The 16,486-nt window shown below is 44.4% G+C and overlaps 1 protein-coding gene across 1 annotated transcript in view; it reads right to left on the bottom strand.

Moving 5' to 3' along the window:
- Positions 1-560: 560 nt before the first annotated feature.
- The window catches only part of HMGA2 (high mobility group AT-hook 2), a 252,740-nt gene continuing 236,814 nt past the window's right edge, over positions 561-16,486 (bottom strand). The window contains exon 5 of the mRNA XM_063930492.1: positions 561-1,464. Within this exon, the coding sequence (XP_063786562.1) occupies positions 1,420-1,464 (45 nt within the window). The 3' untranslated portion in view covers positions 561-1,419. The remainder of the gene's footprint in view (positions 1,465-16,486) is intronic.

Here is a 16,486-nt window from a genome sequence, read left to right as displayed (position 1 = left end):
GGCACTAACCTGCACATGGGATTTGAGCAGCGTTCCCAACATTCTGTTTATATGCAATTCCGGTGCTTTTACTTGCCAATAAGTACCAGTGTTTCTGAAGAAGGGCAGAAACATGCATTTACATTTTAGTCTGCAATCTAGCTTAAACTGTAAATATGAAAATGTATAGAAACATGGAAACACTGCAAAACCAATAACAGAACCAATCATTATTTTGGCCTCCAACTCAAACCTTATTTCTCTTTTTTTGTTGTTGTTGTTAACAACACAGATAGATTTAAAACATATATGTGCCCCTTCCAAAGAAAAACTACATATACAAGATCCTACCAGAATAAATCAGGAACCTCTCTGGGGCATCTCTTACAGCAGGAATCCTATTCCTTATTCCCAAGAGAGCCAACCTTGAGTATCCAGGGTACCGGAAAAGCATAGAGTGGTGCGTACATTAAGTATACAGGCACAACGTGTGTATATATATATATATATATATATATATATATATAAAATATATATATATATATATATATATATATAAAATTGTATTTCTTTTTTTTCCCACAAGAAGTGTAGAATTACTTTGTATAATGGCCGGTGTGTCATAGATTAGGGAAGAATTCCCCCCCCCCCTCTTTAGAGTCAAGATTTTGGGGTGAATTTATGCTTCCCGAAGTGTTGATGCAGGATATTTAAAATGGCAATTGTTATCACATCAAAACACGCCGGCTTTTTGCACTGAATAGTGTTGCTGTTTTAGCTTTCCTGTTTCCGTGCAAAGGAACGATGGCTTGCTTTGTAAATGTTCACCTTTATATTTTTCTGCAACTCAAGCAATATATTTAGAGTCGGCAATCTCCTGCTTAAAAATACAAAACAAAATCAAACATCTGCCAGGAGCTTTGTTGTTCTAAGTGGGGGTTTATCAGGTTAGGATATTACATGGTATGGTCTACACAGTGTTACATACCAAGTCTTTCCAATTAAAATGCCCATTGTAACATATCATATGTTGCAAGATTCCTTATGTGTATGCAGTGCAGTGAGTGACTGAACCTGGTGCAAGAATGTTTCACCCACACATTTTCTTAACAGTATTAATGATAATGATTAGTAGGTTAAGAACATCATCATTTAAAAAGTTACCATTCATCTGTATCCCCTGTCTTACAGCAGTTTTTCCTCAGCACTAAACCTGGGTCAGTGAAAGGATTACAAAGAAAAGTAATGAACAAGTTCTCAGAGTTTGTGTGATTTGGTTCCCTGCCCTGTAGACAGGTAGCAGAGAGATGGCGAAAGTACAAATTAAGTGGTCAAGGCAGCGTCTTTTCATTTCCCAGATCCAGATAAACTGAAACGGACTGAATCTGAATCTAAGAAACCCAACTGCTGTTTGAGGTAGAAATTCATGTTGGTTGTCGTCTAGTCCTCTTCAGATTCGTGCGAGGAGGCCTCTTCTGTTTCTCCCTGCAATGGACAAGAAATGGTAGAATTAGAACGTTAGACGATCTCCCATACAGGAAGCCAAGACAAACAACAAACCATTCCACAATGTTCTGAGCATATAGGGGATCATTTGTTTAGCTTAAAAGCATACTTGTACAGCTCTTAGCAGACAAATCTAAACATGTTTGGAAAAGAACCAAAGGACGGAAGATGCTTGCAAATGCAGGCCAAGTACACTAAGGTCATGTTCGTGTATTTGCTAACTGAGGCAGATCTGCCTGTCAATTGTACTGTAGGTGCCAGGGGGTTGGTGCACATAAAAACACATGTACCCAGTACTAGCTGTCTGCTTCTGATTGTGGATGAACCTCTTTTCATTGATCAGACCCATATTATATGATGTTATGAGCATATTTTAGAATGGTTTTGCTACTTTCAGTCTTACATAAGAAGACAGCTTATACCCTCTGCATTATAGAAGGTATTTTTACTTAAAACCCAAAACACAATTTATGTTTTCTTATTGTGTTTATGACCTGGTTGGGTGTAAGCGTAGTGGACGTACCCTTCATGCATATTCTACTGGTGCAAAGCTGGATGACAGACTCGGCATATTGCTGTAAACATGCTCTTTTTATGCTTGTCTCATTTGATTCTTTAAATGCATGTGCATGTAACTGAGCATCAGGCCTACAGAGTCTTGAAGCAATTTATTAACAAATTAATCATGAAAACATAGAAATGGAAGTGAAAGTGAAAGTAAGTGAAATGGAAATTCCCAGGCAACATGAAGTGGCCTCAGCTGCCCCATGGGCATATGCATGAAGTAACTGTTTCATTGAAGTATAGTTAACAAATCTGTAAACTAGTCAATTACAGCGTATTACATTTTTTATGGGGATCCCTGATTTCATGCAATATCTTCCCCTGCAATGGAGCGGCTATTAGTAAGTTGGTTGGCCACAACCTGCTCGCAGCCATGGTCCCAGATTAGACTTCTAGTAGTGGAGCATCACAAACATCCACAGTAGTCTGTGCTATGGACAACAGTTACTCAACTAATGCAAACTCAGAATAGATTCTGGTCATGAATTCCCTGCCTAAGACCAGGTTGCTTTGCTCTTCCTCCTGGAAATGGTTAGTGTAGAGAGGTAACAGTGGAAGGTTGGGATAGTGTAGATGCCACCGATGCTCTAATGGCAAGTGGGATGTAACACTAACATTAGAGTTTTCTCATATGAAAGTCAACATGCCTGTACAAGAATGACTTATCATCCACTTTGTTTAGAATAGTAGTACCTGAGTGAAGTGCTTGGTTAATTCATGCTGACAAATTAGGCAAAGGGTACTTACACAATACAAGTAGGGGAATTAAAGACAGAGCTCGTTTATATATTTTATCCCCCAAGTGGTAATTTAGAGCCTGCAAGAATATATACTGTAGCATCAGGATTCCCATTGGGGAACTAGATAACGTATTTTTCCTGTACACAGTAACCCCTTGCATAAGGATACGAGAATGATGTGGAATGGTTAGAGAATCTTTTCACCTTGTGGTAATTTATAGCCTCAGAAGTCACCTTTATTCCAGAAGAATCTTATATAGATATATCTAATTGAATTTGGAGTTGCTACACAACCTAATTATATATTTCTGAAATATCAGAGGTGACCAATATCCCGATTGATCATTTGTACTAGGGTTCTCATAATACACCCTTAATATTGATCCGAGCCAACTTCTCTCGGACAACTGATGCAGAATAACAACTCATGATATAAAGAGAGAGAACACGAGAGGCATCGGTCTCCTTTTCTATAAAAACATTTTTTATTTAATACACAAATTTCAACCTATGCACTTTCCCCTTGACTATACTTTTTAATACATTTCCTATAATGTTTGTAAGAATTTTTAATGCATACTTACCTAACTTTACTACCCTCTTCCACAGGGAAGGGGGGGGGGGGGCTGGCGGGGAAAGCGGATACTTGCCTACCTTTTTGGGGGGCCAGAGTGCCACCCAATTTTCAGCAGCATCCCGGCCCTTCTGGGAGGGTAGGCAAGTATGTTTTAATGTATATACAAAGTTTATTTTTATTCAGTTGTGCACCATATACAGACCTCACTTTCCTCTCCCTCTGTATATGTTACATTTAAGGTCTGTGGTAGCACCCCCCCAGCTAAAAATAAACACTGTTCAGACAATTATTGCACTAAGGGCCTTACTAATCCAATTGCATAGCTAAAACAAAGCTCCCAGTGCAGCAAACATCTCATCTCCTTTCTCGTGTGCTGCAGTCCTGGAAAGGGTGTACAACATGGGGCTGAAGAGAAATGCAAGACATCAGCAGCTACACCGGAGCGTACTGGGAGGTCAGAGTCCCCAGGCCAGTCTTGAGGTTGAAAAGCAGAAAGCGGGAAGCTGGGCGTTCAATGTTATGTGGCAGACTAGATCCACGGCCAGAATGGAGAACCAACAGGTAAATGCCAGGCACATGGAGGGAGAGCCTTGTTATTACGAACACAAACCACAAAAGCTATTTACCACTCACATAATGTAATGACCCCAGGGGGGCAGTACTTCTCAGGTTGGGAACCATTGGATAAATACTATGCGGGTGGATATGGTTATCCATCTCTGAATTATTTCAGTGAACAAGGTCTTGTATGTGCTTTGGTACTCCAAAAAATAGTAGCCACAATAGGATGATTCTATACTGAAACGTATCTGCCTAACTCACTAATGCTCTATAAAATACAATGGAGTTACATAGGAATAATCATGAAGTTTGCAGTACACTGCATTGCAGAGGAGCTTGGAGAACAGATTTCACTGCTAGGTTAAAAGAAAACAAAAAGTACTAGGTTAACCTAGTGCTGTTCTCTATTGTCCGTGTGTACAAGCCATGCAGTGCAGTCAAGTTAACTTTAGACTTGAAAGATTGGGTGCCCCCTTTGCTATGCTCTTTAATTTCTGCATGTATGATGAAATGGTTTCAAAAAAGACAATTAGGAGAAACAAAAGTGGGTAACTCAGACCGGTATCCGAACTCCAGGTCGACACCAAAAAGGTTGACACACCTTAGGTCGACATGGACAAAAGGTCAACATGATTTTTTCACTTTTTTAACTTTTTCACACTTTACGATCCACGTGGACTATGATTGGGAACGGTAACCTGTGCCGAGCGCAGCGGTAGCGGAGCGAGGCACCTTGTCCGAAGCATGGCAAGCAAACGCTGTGGTTCCCGGTCACTCTACGAAGAAAACGACACCAAAAAAACATTAAAAAACTCATGTCGATCTTTGTCCATGTCGACCTGGAGTCCCAGACCCACTCAGACCTGATCGCTAGGGTGCGTTTTTTGCAGCCCTGTGATCAGACAGTCGCCGTCTACAGGGAGAGGGGGATAGGTCTGTGCATGTGTGCGATCGCATTAGTAGCAGAGCTGCACAAACGTCACATTTACATAAGTAGTCACAGCATTTGCTCAATACTTTGTTGATGCACCATTGGTAGCAATTACAGCCTCAAGTCTTTTTGAATATGATGCCACAAGCTTGGCACACCTATCTTTGGGCAGTTTTGTCCATTTTTCTTTGTAGCACCATCATGTTGGATGGGAAGCGTCAGTGCACAGCCATTTTCAGATCTCTCCAGAGATGTTCAATCGGATTCAAGTCTGGGCTCTTGCTGGGACATTCACAGAGTTGTCCTGAAGCCACTTCTTTGATATCTTGGCTGTGTGCTTAGGGCTGTTGTCCTGCTGAAAGATGAACTGTCACCCCAGTCTGAGGTCAAGATCACTTTGGAGGAGGTTTTCATCCAGGATGTCTCTGTACATTGCTGCATTCATCTTTCCCTCTATCCTGAGTAGTCTCCCAGTTCCTGCCACTGAAAAACATCCTCACAGCATGATCCTGCCACTACCATGCTTCACTGTAGGGATGGTATTGGCCTGGTGATGAGCGGTTCCTGGTTTTCTCCAAACATGACGCCTGGCATTCATGCCAAAGAGCGCAATCTTTGCCTTATCAGACCAGAGAATTTTGTTTCTCATGGTCTGAAAGTCCTTCAGGTGCATTTTGCCAAACTCCAGATGGGCTGTCGTGTGCTTTTTACTAAGGAGTGGCTTCCGTCTGGCCTAATTGGTGGATTGCTGCAGAGATAGTTGTCCTTCTCTCCACAGCGGAATGCTGTAGCTCTGACAGAGTGACCATTGGGTTCTTGGTCATCTCCCTGATTAGGGCCCTTCTCCACCGATCGCTCAGTTTAGATGGCCGGCCAGCTCTAGGAAGAGTCCTGGTGGTTCCGAACTTCTTCCATTTATGGAAGATGGAGGCCACTATGTTCATTGGGACCTACAAAGTCGCAGATATTTTTCTGCACCCTTCCCCAGATTTGTGCCTCGAGACAATCATGTCTCTGAGGTGTACAGACAATTCCTTTGACCTTCAAGCTTGGTTTGTGCTCAGATATGCACTGTCACGTTTGGGACCTTATATAGACAGGTGTGTCGCCTTCCAAATCATGTCCAGTCAACTGAATTTACCACAGGTGGACTCCAATTAAGCTGTAGGAACATCTCAAAGATGACGAGTGGAAACAGGATGCACCTGAGCTCAATTTTGAGCTTCATGGCAAAGGCTGTGAATACTTATGTACATGTGATTTCTTAGTTTTTTATTTTTAATAAATTTACAATAATCTCAAAAATACTTTTGTTCACATTGTCATTATGGGGTACTGTGTGTAGAATTTTGAGGGGAAAAAATGATTCCATTTTGAAATAAGGCTGTAACATATGTAACAGTATTGTTGGGATTGTCATAAAATAACAATACTGACACCAAGGTATATAGTGAAAACAAAACAGTTTTACTAAACCACAGGTTCTTTACTACATAAAACAAAACCAAGTTGTTCACACCACAACTTGGGGTAACAACAATCTCCCTGGCTGTTTAACATCACACAGCTGTCAGGCGGTGATAGACACAGCATACAGTCTACCAAAACAATGAATCAAGCAGTGTAAAGCTTTTTGCCAACAGCACTACAAATACATTCACAACGCAGTGTCCTGGGTTATAGTCACCACTGCGTGCAGCGTCCCGTTTCAGTGGAAATGCGTCCTGACAGCAACCAGAGGTCCTGCACCTGTGAAAGGTTCAGCCCTTTCTAGGGATCCTACAGGTGCACAATTACTCAGCCATCCTGGCTGCAGAACCCACCTTGACTTCTCCCATCCACCCCCAGGGACCCTTACTGGTTTTCTACAAAACCAAACTAAAGCAGCTAAAATAGTTCCTGCTGTCTCCCTGGGTTTTTCTAAAGTCTGCTGTAGGCATTTTCCAGGTCGTTGCTAAATATGGAACGGATCCCATTTCCTTTTTGCGAGGCTCCTTTCAATTGGTCTGGTACTCCACTTCAGACCGTCTGGTGTCTCTCTCATCACACATAACAAAATGTGGAAAAAGTGGACCGCTGTGAATACTTTCCGGATGCACTGTAAGTATGTTGATAAGTTGTAATCTTTATAGATCTGTCAGCTAAGTAAGAATAGTTGTTCTCGACACCAGACCGGAAATGAGAGCGCGGAAATGTAGCACATGCAAGGCTGGCATGAAAACCCAGCACTGCCATCAAACATTAAAATATGTTATATCTTTTATATCCTTTTTTTTTAAACTATTTTTTTCTTCTTTAGTGTGCAGGTGGGCACAGCAATACAATTATCAGCAGGATAACTATTTGCAGAGTTAGCAACAAGTCTACTGTGTGTAAATATTTTACAAGTAAACAGCAATATATCTAATTCAACGGGGTGGGTATGAGTTATTGGTGGTCAGGATGCCGGCGTTCAGTATACAGGCTCCATCATCCCAACAACTGAAATCCCGACAGGGGAGAGCTACCTGTTATCCCCTCTCCCCTAACCCTCCCTGCAGCCTAACCGTAAATTCCCCCTTTCTTGCCCAACCCTAACCTCTCCCGTTGTTGCCTAAACCCAACCCTCCCCACTTAGTGCCTAAACTTAACCTCCCACTGGTGGTGCCTATCCCCCACCCCCCAAGCTAAACCCTAACCTTTCCCCTCCAGCAGTGTCACCCTAACCTCCCGGGGTGGTGCCTAAACCTAACCCACGGTCAAGATGACTGCTGTGAAGATTTCGGCGTCAGTATCCTGATCTTTTTGGAATTCCAGCGTCGGTATTCTGACGGGTGTCAGGATTCTGGCATTGGGATTCCAGCTTGACCGGGTCTCAATTTAACTACCAGAGTCTCTTTGTCTATGCCCAGTTCATTCAGTAAGTGCCATTTTAGTGGCAAGTAATGTCACCTTGCTTAGATAAAAACACCAATTGTAGATGATCTTATTTACATACAATTAATTATTAATAGCACCTGGAAGGTCATAAACCATGCTGGGTTCAATATGTGCACAAAAGTATAAGGCTATTAGATACTTTATCTGAACAAGAATCACTCACGGCTCTGTGCTTTTGAAGGATTGCATGTGTCACAAATTAATGGCAATAAACGGCTGGTGCAGGAAAAGAAAAAAGAAAATTTAGATGCACAAATACCGCTGGGCAGGAGCTTCTTTGGTCCCTGCTCCCTGGTGTTGTCCTGTTATATGGGCAGAGACACACACCGGAGCCTCAGCGGGTGGAGTTGATGCCGCGCCGTGCGGGGAATCCCGATGAGCTGTCCTTGCCCGATCCACACCACCTCCGGTACCTCCGTACTTTCCAAACGGAGGCTATAGGCTGGTATTTCCGTATAAAGCCTTATACTTTTGTGCACATATTGAACCCAGCATGGTTTATGACCTTCCAGGTGCTATTAATAATTAATTGTATGTAAATAAGATCATCTACAATTGGTGTTTTTATCATAATTTGAACACGGAGTTACAATACAGTGTATACTTATATTATTATGATGTTTTAACATTGTTACTTACCCACAGGAGGTTGTTGTAAATTCTTATATACATTTTATAAAAAAATAAATGTTTTCAACTTTCTGATTGTCAAGCGCCACTTGTTATTTGTTTGATAGTTTTGTTTTAAGGGACTGGCAATTCCCTTCTACAAGAGGCTGCTGACAATCTTAGTGCAGTGCTACTCACCGGAGCGCTTAGTCTCCTTTTTTCCCACCTTGCTTAGAGGACTCCAACAGGGCTGAGGTTCAAGAGTATTTCTTTAAGTTCGTGCTTTCAATCAAAATTATGTTTTAAAAAACAATATTGAAATGTTTCACTACATGGCATATCTGATGCAGCAGCCATATTATCCAGTTACGATGCGTACAGTACCTTACTTTGCTTTTGTTTATCACTATCTACACGTAGTACCAAACATGAGAATTGCAAGTACAATAAACTATGCTTGCTCACTGTTCAGACTGTAAGCATGCACCCTTAAACTGGCATAGTATCGACATCCACAACACAGAAGATGAGAACTGGTAGATTCACAATGTTATTATAGTCACGATCATGGTAACATCATGGAAGAAGAAGACAATAGGGCTGTCAGCACATATAGTTACATTAATAATCCTTATACTTTGCGACAATAGGTCATCCTAAGAGAATGGGACATATCATGGAACCACAGACACCATGCTGACAGCTTGATACTATGCGTCTTGATAAAGATTCCATTACGGGATTGAAATGTCGACAATAATGACATCAAAAGAACCATAGGAATAAAATGAACTGTTTTTATCCTAAATATTGGTGAAGTGTGTTTGTGAGTGCCCCTTCCACTCTCGTGGAAACATTTGCATGTTGAAGTAGACCTTGGATTAGACCCATTGGATTGGGAGCACCCTCTGATTATCGTGTTGTGGATGAGAGTGCGGGACCTATGAGGATGTACAATATATATTATATATATATATATATATAGCAATGGAAAAAAGAGGCGGCACTCGGAGACTGTGTAATCAAAGTGTATTAAACGAAAGTGGCATCAACGTTTCGGGGACCAATTCCCCTTCTTCAGGATACAGGTATCCTGAAGAAGGGGAATTGGTCCCCGAAACGTTGATGCCACTTTCGTTTAATACACTTTGATTACACAGTCTCCGAGTGCCGCCTCTTTTTTCCATTGCTGTTTGTACCGGAGGGAGACCCCCAGAGGGGGAGGGCACAGGAGCGAGACATATCCTACGGTGGATTACGTGAGTGCCGGGGCCATTGCACAGATATATATATATATATATATATATATATATATATACATACACATATATACACAGTATATATATATATATACACATCACAATACATATAAACACACACACACACACACACACACACACACACACACACACACACACACACACACGTTACATAGAACACATACACACAAACTTACATATATACAATACACATACTCATAGAACATAAATACATACAATGTGGGATCAGAAGATCAGTATGATATCCCGACAGCCGGAATACTGGTGGCTAGCGCAGAGTGTTCGCTCGCTATGCTTTGGGTCCAGTCGCAACTATATTCTCCCTTGGGTGGTGGCATGGACCACCACCCAAGTGGGGATTTTGGCCAGCAGTTGGGATTCCGACTGCCAGTATTTCACTGGGTGTCGATTTCCGGCATCGGTGTCCTGACAGCCGGTATCCCAACAACCGGCAAATTGAATGCTTCCCATACATCTACATAAAACACATACACATAAATACAGTGTATACACAGATGGTACACATACATACATAGAACACAAACACGCATACTTACACACACAGACCACATACTGGAGACTGCCCTGCCCTGAGGGAAGAGGATGCCGCAGGGGTCATTAATGCAGGGCTTGACTCATTACATGCCGCTGTGTGCTGCGGGCCACCGCCGCCGCTGCCGAGGAGAAGAGAATGGGACACAGCGGCCACGGGGAGGGAAGGAGGAGGAGGGAGCCGCAGCAGTGCAGTGTAATTGGTGGAGGTGCTGCTGCAGCTATCCCTCTCCTTCCACATAGGCTGGTCAACCGCTGTGAATGCTGGGATGCGCGTCCCTCATCACAGCAGTGGAGGACAGCCTATGTGGAAGGAGAGGGACAGCTGCAGCGACGCTTCCACCAATTACAGTGCGCTGCTGCGGCTCTCGAGTCCCCCTCCCTCCTCCTTCTCCCCTGCCCTGATCTACCAGAAGCTGCTGCACCGAGGAGCCTGACTGCCAGCGGAGACAGTAAGTATAATCTATTCTTTCTATCTATCTATCTGGTCTGTCTGCCTTAATGTGTAAAAAGGGGACGCTGTCTGCGGTAGTGTGTAAAAAGGGGATGCTGTCTGCCGTAATGTGTAAAAAGGGGATGCTGTCTGCCGTAATGTGTAAAAGGGGCTCTACACTGTGTAGTGGTGCTACTGTGCGGCGTAATTGAAATAATGGAGAGTACTGTGCAACGTTATATGAATTGGTATTATTTTGTGGCCACACCCCTTCTCCATGAAGCCATGCCCCTATAATTTTTGCGCTCGCCTAGGGCACGCGCCACCCCTGTTTTACATGGGGGGGGGGGGGGGGGGGGGCGATGCCGTTTCTTGCACACAGCGCTAAAATGTCTAGTTACAGCACTGTTTCTAGGTATCCATTTCCCTGGCGCTGAGCAGGTCCCCCTCACCAGATCCTCTCCAGGGGTGAGGGGATGGACTTGGACAGGATGAAGGGGCCTAAAGCATTTTGTTGCACCTGGGCCCACCGCTCACTAGTTCCGCCACTGCTCGTGGCTATATGTCACATGTCGGCAGGGAGGGGGCAGAGCCAATATGACATAATTCTATGAGAATATAGTTATATTTGCTCTGCCCCCTCCCAACAGACAGGGCCGGCTCTAGGCATGTTCGAATAGAGCGGCCGCGCAGGGCGCCACCCTTAATGGGCGCCGTGCGCTGGCGCCGCCATATTCGAACATGCAGCCGGCCCTGGTCACTGCAGGCGCTTGTGTGCACTGTACGCGCTGAGCGGCGCCGGTATCTAACGTCAGACGCCGGCGCCGGCGCAGCGCACACAAGCGCCTTGGACGCTTCCTGGCTGGCCGCCCTCCCACCCGCACCCGCCCGCACCCGCCCGCCCGGACCCGGACAGCAGTAAGGATGGCACTGTGGGGGCATTTATCTGGCACTAGGGGCATTTGTCTGGCACTGTGTGGACATTTGTCTGGCACTGGGGGCATGTCTGGCACTGGGGGCATTTATCTGGCACTGTGGGGACATTTATCTGGCACTGTGGGGCGCACTGTGGGGGCATTTATCTGGCACTGTGGGGACATTTATCTGGCACTGGGGGCATTTGTCTGGCACTGGGGGCATTTGTCTGGCACTGTGGGGCGCACTGTGGGGTCATTTATCTGGCACTGTGGGGACATTTGTCTGGCACTGGAGGCATTTGTCTGGCACTGGAGGCATTTGTCTGGCACTGTGGGGACATTTATCTGGCACTGTGGGGGCATTTATCTGGCACTGTGGGGGCATTTATCTGGCACTGTGGGGACATTTATCTGGCACTGGGGGCATTTGTCTGGCACTGTGGGGACATTTATCTGGCACTGTGGGGACATTTGTCTGGCACTGGAGGCATTTGTCTGGCACTGGAGGCATTTGTCTGGCACTGTGGGGACATTTATCTGGCACTGTGGGGGCATTTATCTGGCACTGTGGGGACATTTATCTGGCACTGTGGGGACATTTATCTGGCACTGGGGGCATTTGTCTGGCACTGTGGGGACATTTATCTGGCACTGTGGGGACATTTGTCTGGCACTGGGGGCATTTGTCTGGCACTGTGGGGGCATTTGTCTGGCACTGGGGGCATTTGTCTGGCACTGGGGGCATTTATCTGGCACTGTGGGGACATTTATCTGGCACTGTGGGGGCATTTGTCTGGCACTGTGGGGGCATTTGTCTGGCACTGTGGGGACATTTGTCTGGCACTGGGGACATTTGTCTGGCACTGGGGGCATTTATCTGGCACTGTGGGGACATTTATCTGGCACTGTGGGGACATTTATCTGGCACTGTGGGGGCATTTATCTGGCACTGTGGGGGCATTTATCTGGCACTGGGGGCATTTATCTGGCACTGTGGGGGCATTTATCTAGCACTGTGGGGGCATTTATCTAGCACTGTGGGGGCTTTTCTGTATCTACATATCTGGCACTGTGTGGCCATTTATGTATCTGGCATTGCTGGGGGGCATGTCATGTGTTGCTGGCACTGCTGGGGGGCATGTCATGTGTAGCTGGCACGGCTGGGGAGCATATCATGTAGTGTTCCCGCTAGGCGTCTGTGGCTAGGCAATGTGTCTAACGTGCTCTGCCTGGCGCAAAGTGTCTAACGTGCTCTGCCTGGCGCAAAGTGTCTAACGTGCTCTGCCTGGCGCAAAGTGTCTAACATGCTCTGCCTGGCGCAAAGTGTCTAACGTGCTCTGCCTGGCGCAAAGTGTCTAACGTGCTCTGCCTGGCGCAAAGTGTCTAACGTGCTCTGCCTGGCGCAAAGTGTCTAACATGCTCTGCCTGGCGCAGTGTGTATTAACTGCACTACTGTGTGGTGTAATGCAAATTGCCACTATTATGTGGCCACGCACCTTCCCCACGAAGCAACGCCCCTAAATTTTTGCTGCGCGCCTTCGGCGCGCACTGTCCATGCTTTGCCATGTAGGTAGATGAGCACCAAGCATTACAGTATGTACGTCATTTTGCCCTCCTAACTTAAAAATGTGCCCTCCCTGCCCTAAAAAGTGAACACTATCGTGTAACTGGCACTGCTAGGGGGGCATATTGTGTGTAGCTGGCACTGCTGGGGGGCATATCATGTCTATCTGACACTATACTGGAGACATTGTGTGTAAGGAACACTACTGTGGCTGTTATGTGTGAGGCTGCTAATTGTGTGCGTAGAGGGTGTGTGAAAATATATTTATTTATAGTCTAATAATATGAAGTTATGAGGCCACGCCCACTTTCCAAGAGGCCACACCCACTTTTCCTGGAGAGCGCGCGCAATGGGGGGATGTGGGGGCGCTTTTACATGTTTTAGCTCAGGGTGCTAGTAGGCCTGGAGCCGGCCCTGCCAACAGACCCACAAATTGCGGTATATAGCCGAGATATAGTGGGACTACTATTGCTAGTCCAAGGCTGAGATTTAAAAACTTTTTATTTTACTCCATTAGGGGGGATTTCAGGGTACTCAGAACCCCCCTCCCCCACGTGTGCCACTGTATATACACCACAAAAGATAAGTTGCATAATATTAAAATTAATATATGCTAACTGCCTCCCATCACTGATTCCTTAAATGGGGTCAATCTAATTAGGTGAGAGTTGACTTGTGCAAGCCATTTTCACAGCAATTTAACACTGCGAATGCAAGTTGCAATGCAAATGTAAACTCGCATTCCATTCTCTCTGCAATATCGCAAATTTTCTATTTTAAAAGGATCTTCACTATTTGTGTACCTCCCACTCTTTATTATAAATATATACTTTATAAATATATATGTATACTGTATATCTATCGTGTCCACGTATGTCATTGTTGTTCAGGGCGGTTGAAGAAACCCCTCCTTCAGAGTTTTAAGTAAAAAAAAATAATTTCGGAATGTTTTGGTATAATTATGTCACGGGCACTTTGTGAGTTTAATAACCAGATAATGTTTCACGTGAATTATACGCGTCTTACACAATTTTAGGGTTTATAACCCTTATATGCATGTGTTTTAGTATACATCTAATGAATATGTTTGTTAAATTACTTGGTACAGCAAACAGCTTGTTTTATGAGCATAATTTTTTATGCACACAGTGCCTGACTGTATTGTAATATAGCACTGTTTGATTATGTACAACGATCACTGTAATTTCTATATTTTGTTTTATTGTTTTTGTTTTCAGTGTTGCCCTGGTGACCCGCCTGGCCGCAGATGGTAGACGCTGGGAGGAACTACGGGCAGCCTTGGCATAGCGTTGCCATGACCACAGGACAGAGTTCCGCTGGGTCACTTCTGCTCGGCGGCCGGAAGCAGCGAAACGGCGACGTGACCGAGGCACATGCTGGCGGGGGAGGACCAGGGGGTAAGTGGGTATATATTGTTCACTCTTTGCACTGTTATATTTGTTCTGGGGAGGGGGAGCACCTCCCCGAAACGTCAATCTATTTCAATACAGCTTTTGAATATATATATATATATATATATATATACATACATATATATATATATATATATATATATATATATATATACACATATACATACATATATATACATACACACATACGTAATACATATTATATATATGTATATATATATATATATATATATATATATATATATATATAATCCAGGAAATGAACCCGCACTCAGTGCTGACAATACTGTAATTAGGATGGTGCCCTCAGCAAATGGATGATGCAAAAAAGAACGAGAAGCTGCGGCACTCCAAATGCAAATAAATGTATTGATTAAAATGTCATAACAGCACACAATCAGGCAACGTTTCGGTACTCTCAGGTACCGTTTTCAAGCCACATGCTGTCTGACTAAAAGACAAAACAAACAAGCAGAAAAGGCAAAAGTAGCTTACCTAAATACCCCCCCGCCGCTGGAGGAGGCCGGGTTCCGGCAGCGTCCCTCGTGGATGAGCGCGCCCGAACGTCATCATCCCGCTGTCGTATTCTATATAAGGAGACGCTCGTCGCCGCCATTTTCACTCATGCATTGGAGATGATAGCGAGAGGACGTGGCTGCGTTCTCTCAGTTTCTGTGTTCAGTGTGCTGCAAATATCTGTGCTCAGTGTGCTGCAAATATCTACGTTCTCTGCCTGAAAAACGCTCCATACCTGTGCTGCATTTTAGTTGTGCGCAGTATATAGTAGGAGGACAGTGCAGAATTTTGCTGACCACCAGTATATATATATAGCAGTACGGTACAGTAGTCCATTGCTCTACCTCTGTGTCGTCAAGTATACTATCCATCCATACCTGTGCTGCATTTTAGTTGTGCGCAGTATATAGTAGGACAGTGCAGAATTTTGCTGACCACCAGTATATATATAGCAGTACGGAACAGTAGTCCATTGCTCTACCTCTGTGTCGTCAAGTATACTATCCATCCATACCTGTGCTGCATTTTAGTTGTGCGCAGTATATAGTAGGAGGACAGTGCAGAATTTTGCTGACCACCAGTATATATATATATATAGCAGTACGGTACAGTAGGCCATTGCTATTGATATATTACTGGCATATAATTCCACACATTAAAAGATGGAGAACAAAAATGTGGAGGGTAAAATAGGGAAAGATCGAGATCCACTTCCACCTCGTGCTGAAGCTGTTGCCACTAGTCATGGCCAAGACGATGAAATTCCATCAACGTCGTCTGCCAAGGCCAATGCCCAATGTCATAGTAGAGAGCATGTAAAATCCAAAACACAAAAGTTCAGTCAAATTACCCAAAAATCAAAATTAAAAGCGTCTGATGAGAAGCGTAAACTTGCCAATATGCCATTTGCGACACGGAGTGGCAAGGAAGAGCTGAGGCCCTGGCCTATGTTCATGGCTAATGGTTCAGCTTCACATGAGGATGGAAGCACTCATCCTCTCGCTAGAAAAATGAAAAGACTTAAGCTGGCAAATGCACAGCAAAGAACTGTGCGTTCTTCTAAATCACAAATCCCCAAGGAGAGTCCAATTGTGTCGGTTGCGATGCCTGACCATCCCAACACTGGACAGGAAGAGGTGGCGCCTTCCACCATTTGCACGCCCCCTGCAAGTGCTGGAAGGAGCACCTGCAGTCCAGTTCCTGATAGTCAAATTGAAGATGTCACTGTTGAAATACACCAGGATGAGGATATGGGTGTTGCTGGCGCTGAGGAGGAAATTGACAAGGAGGATTCTGATGGTGAGGTGGTTTGTTTAAGTCAGGCACCCGGGGAGACACCTATTGTCCGTGGGACGAATATGGCCATTGACATGCCTGGTCAAATTACAAAAAAAATCACCTCTTC

Source organism: Pseudophryne corroboree, chromosome 6, assembly GCF_028390025.1.
Source record: "Pseudophryne corroboree isolate aPseCor3 chromosome 6, aPseCor3.hap2, whole genome shotgun sequence".
Lineage (NCBI taxonomy): Eukaryota > Metazoa > Chordata > Amphibia > Anura > Myobatrachidae > Pseudophryne > Pseudophryne corroboree.
This window is presented reverse-complemented; position numbering and strand designations above follow the sequence as displayed.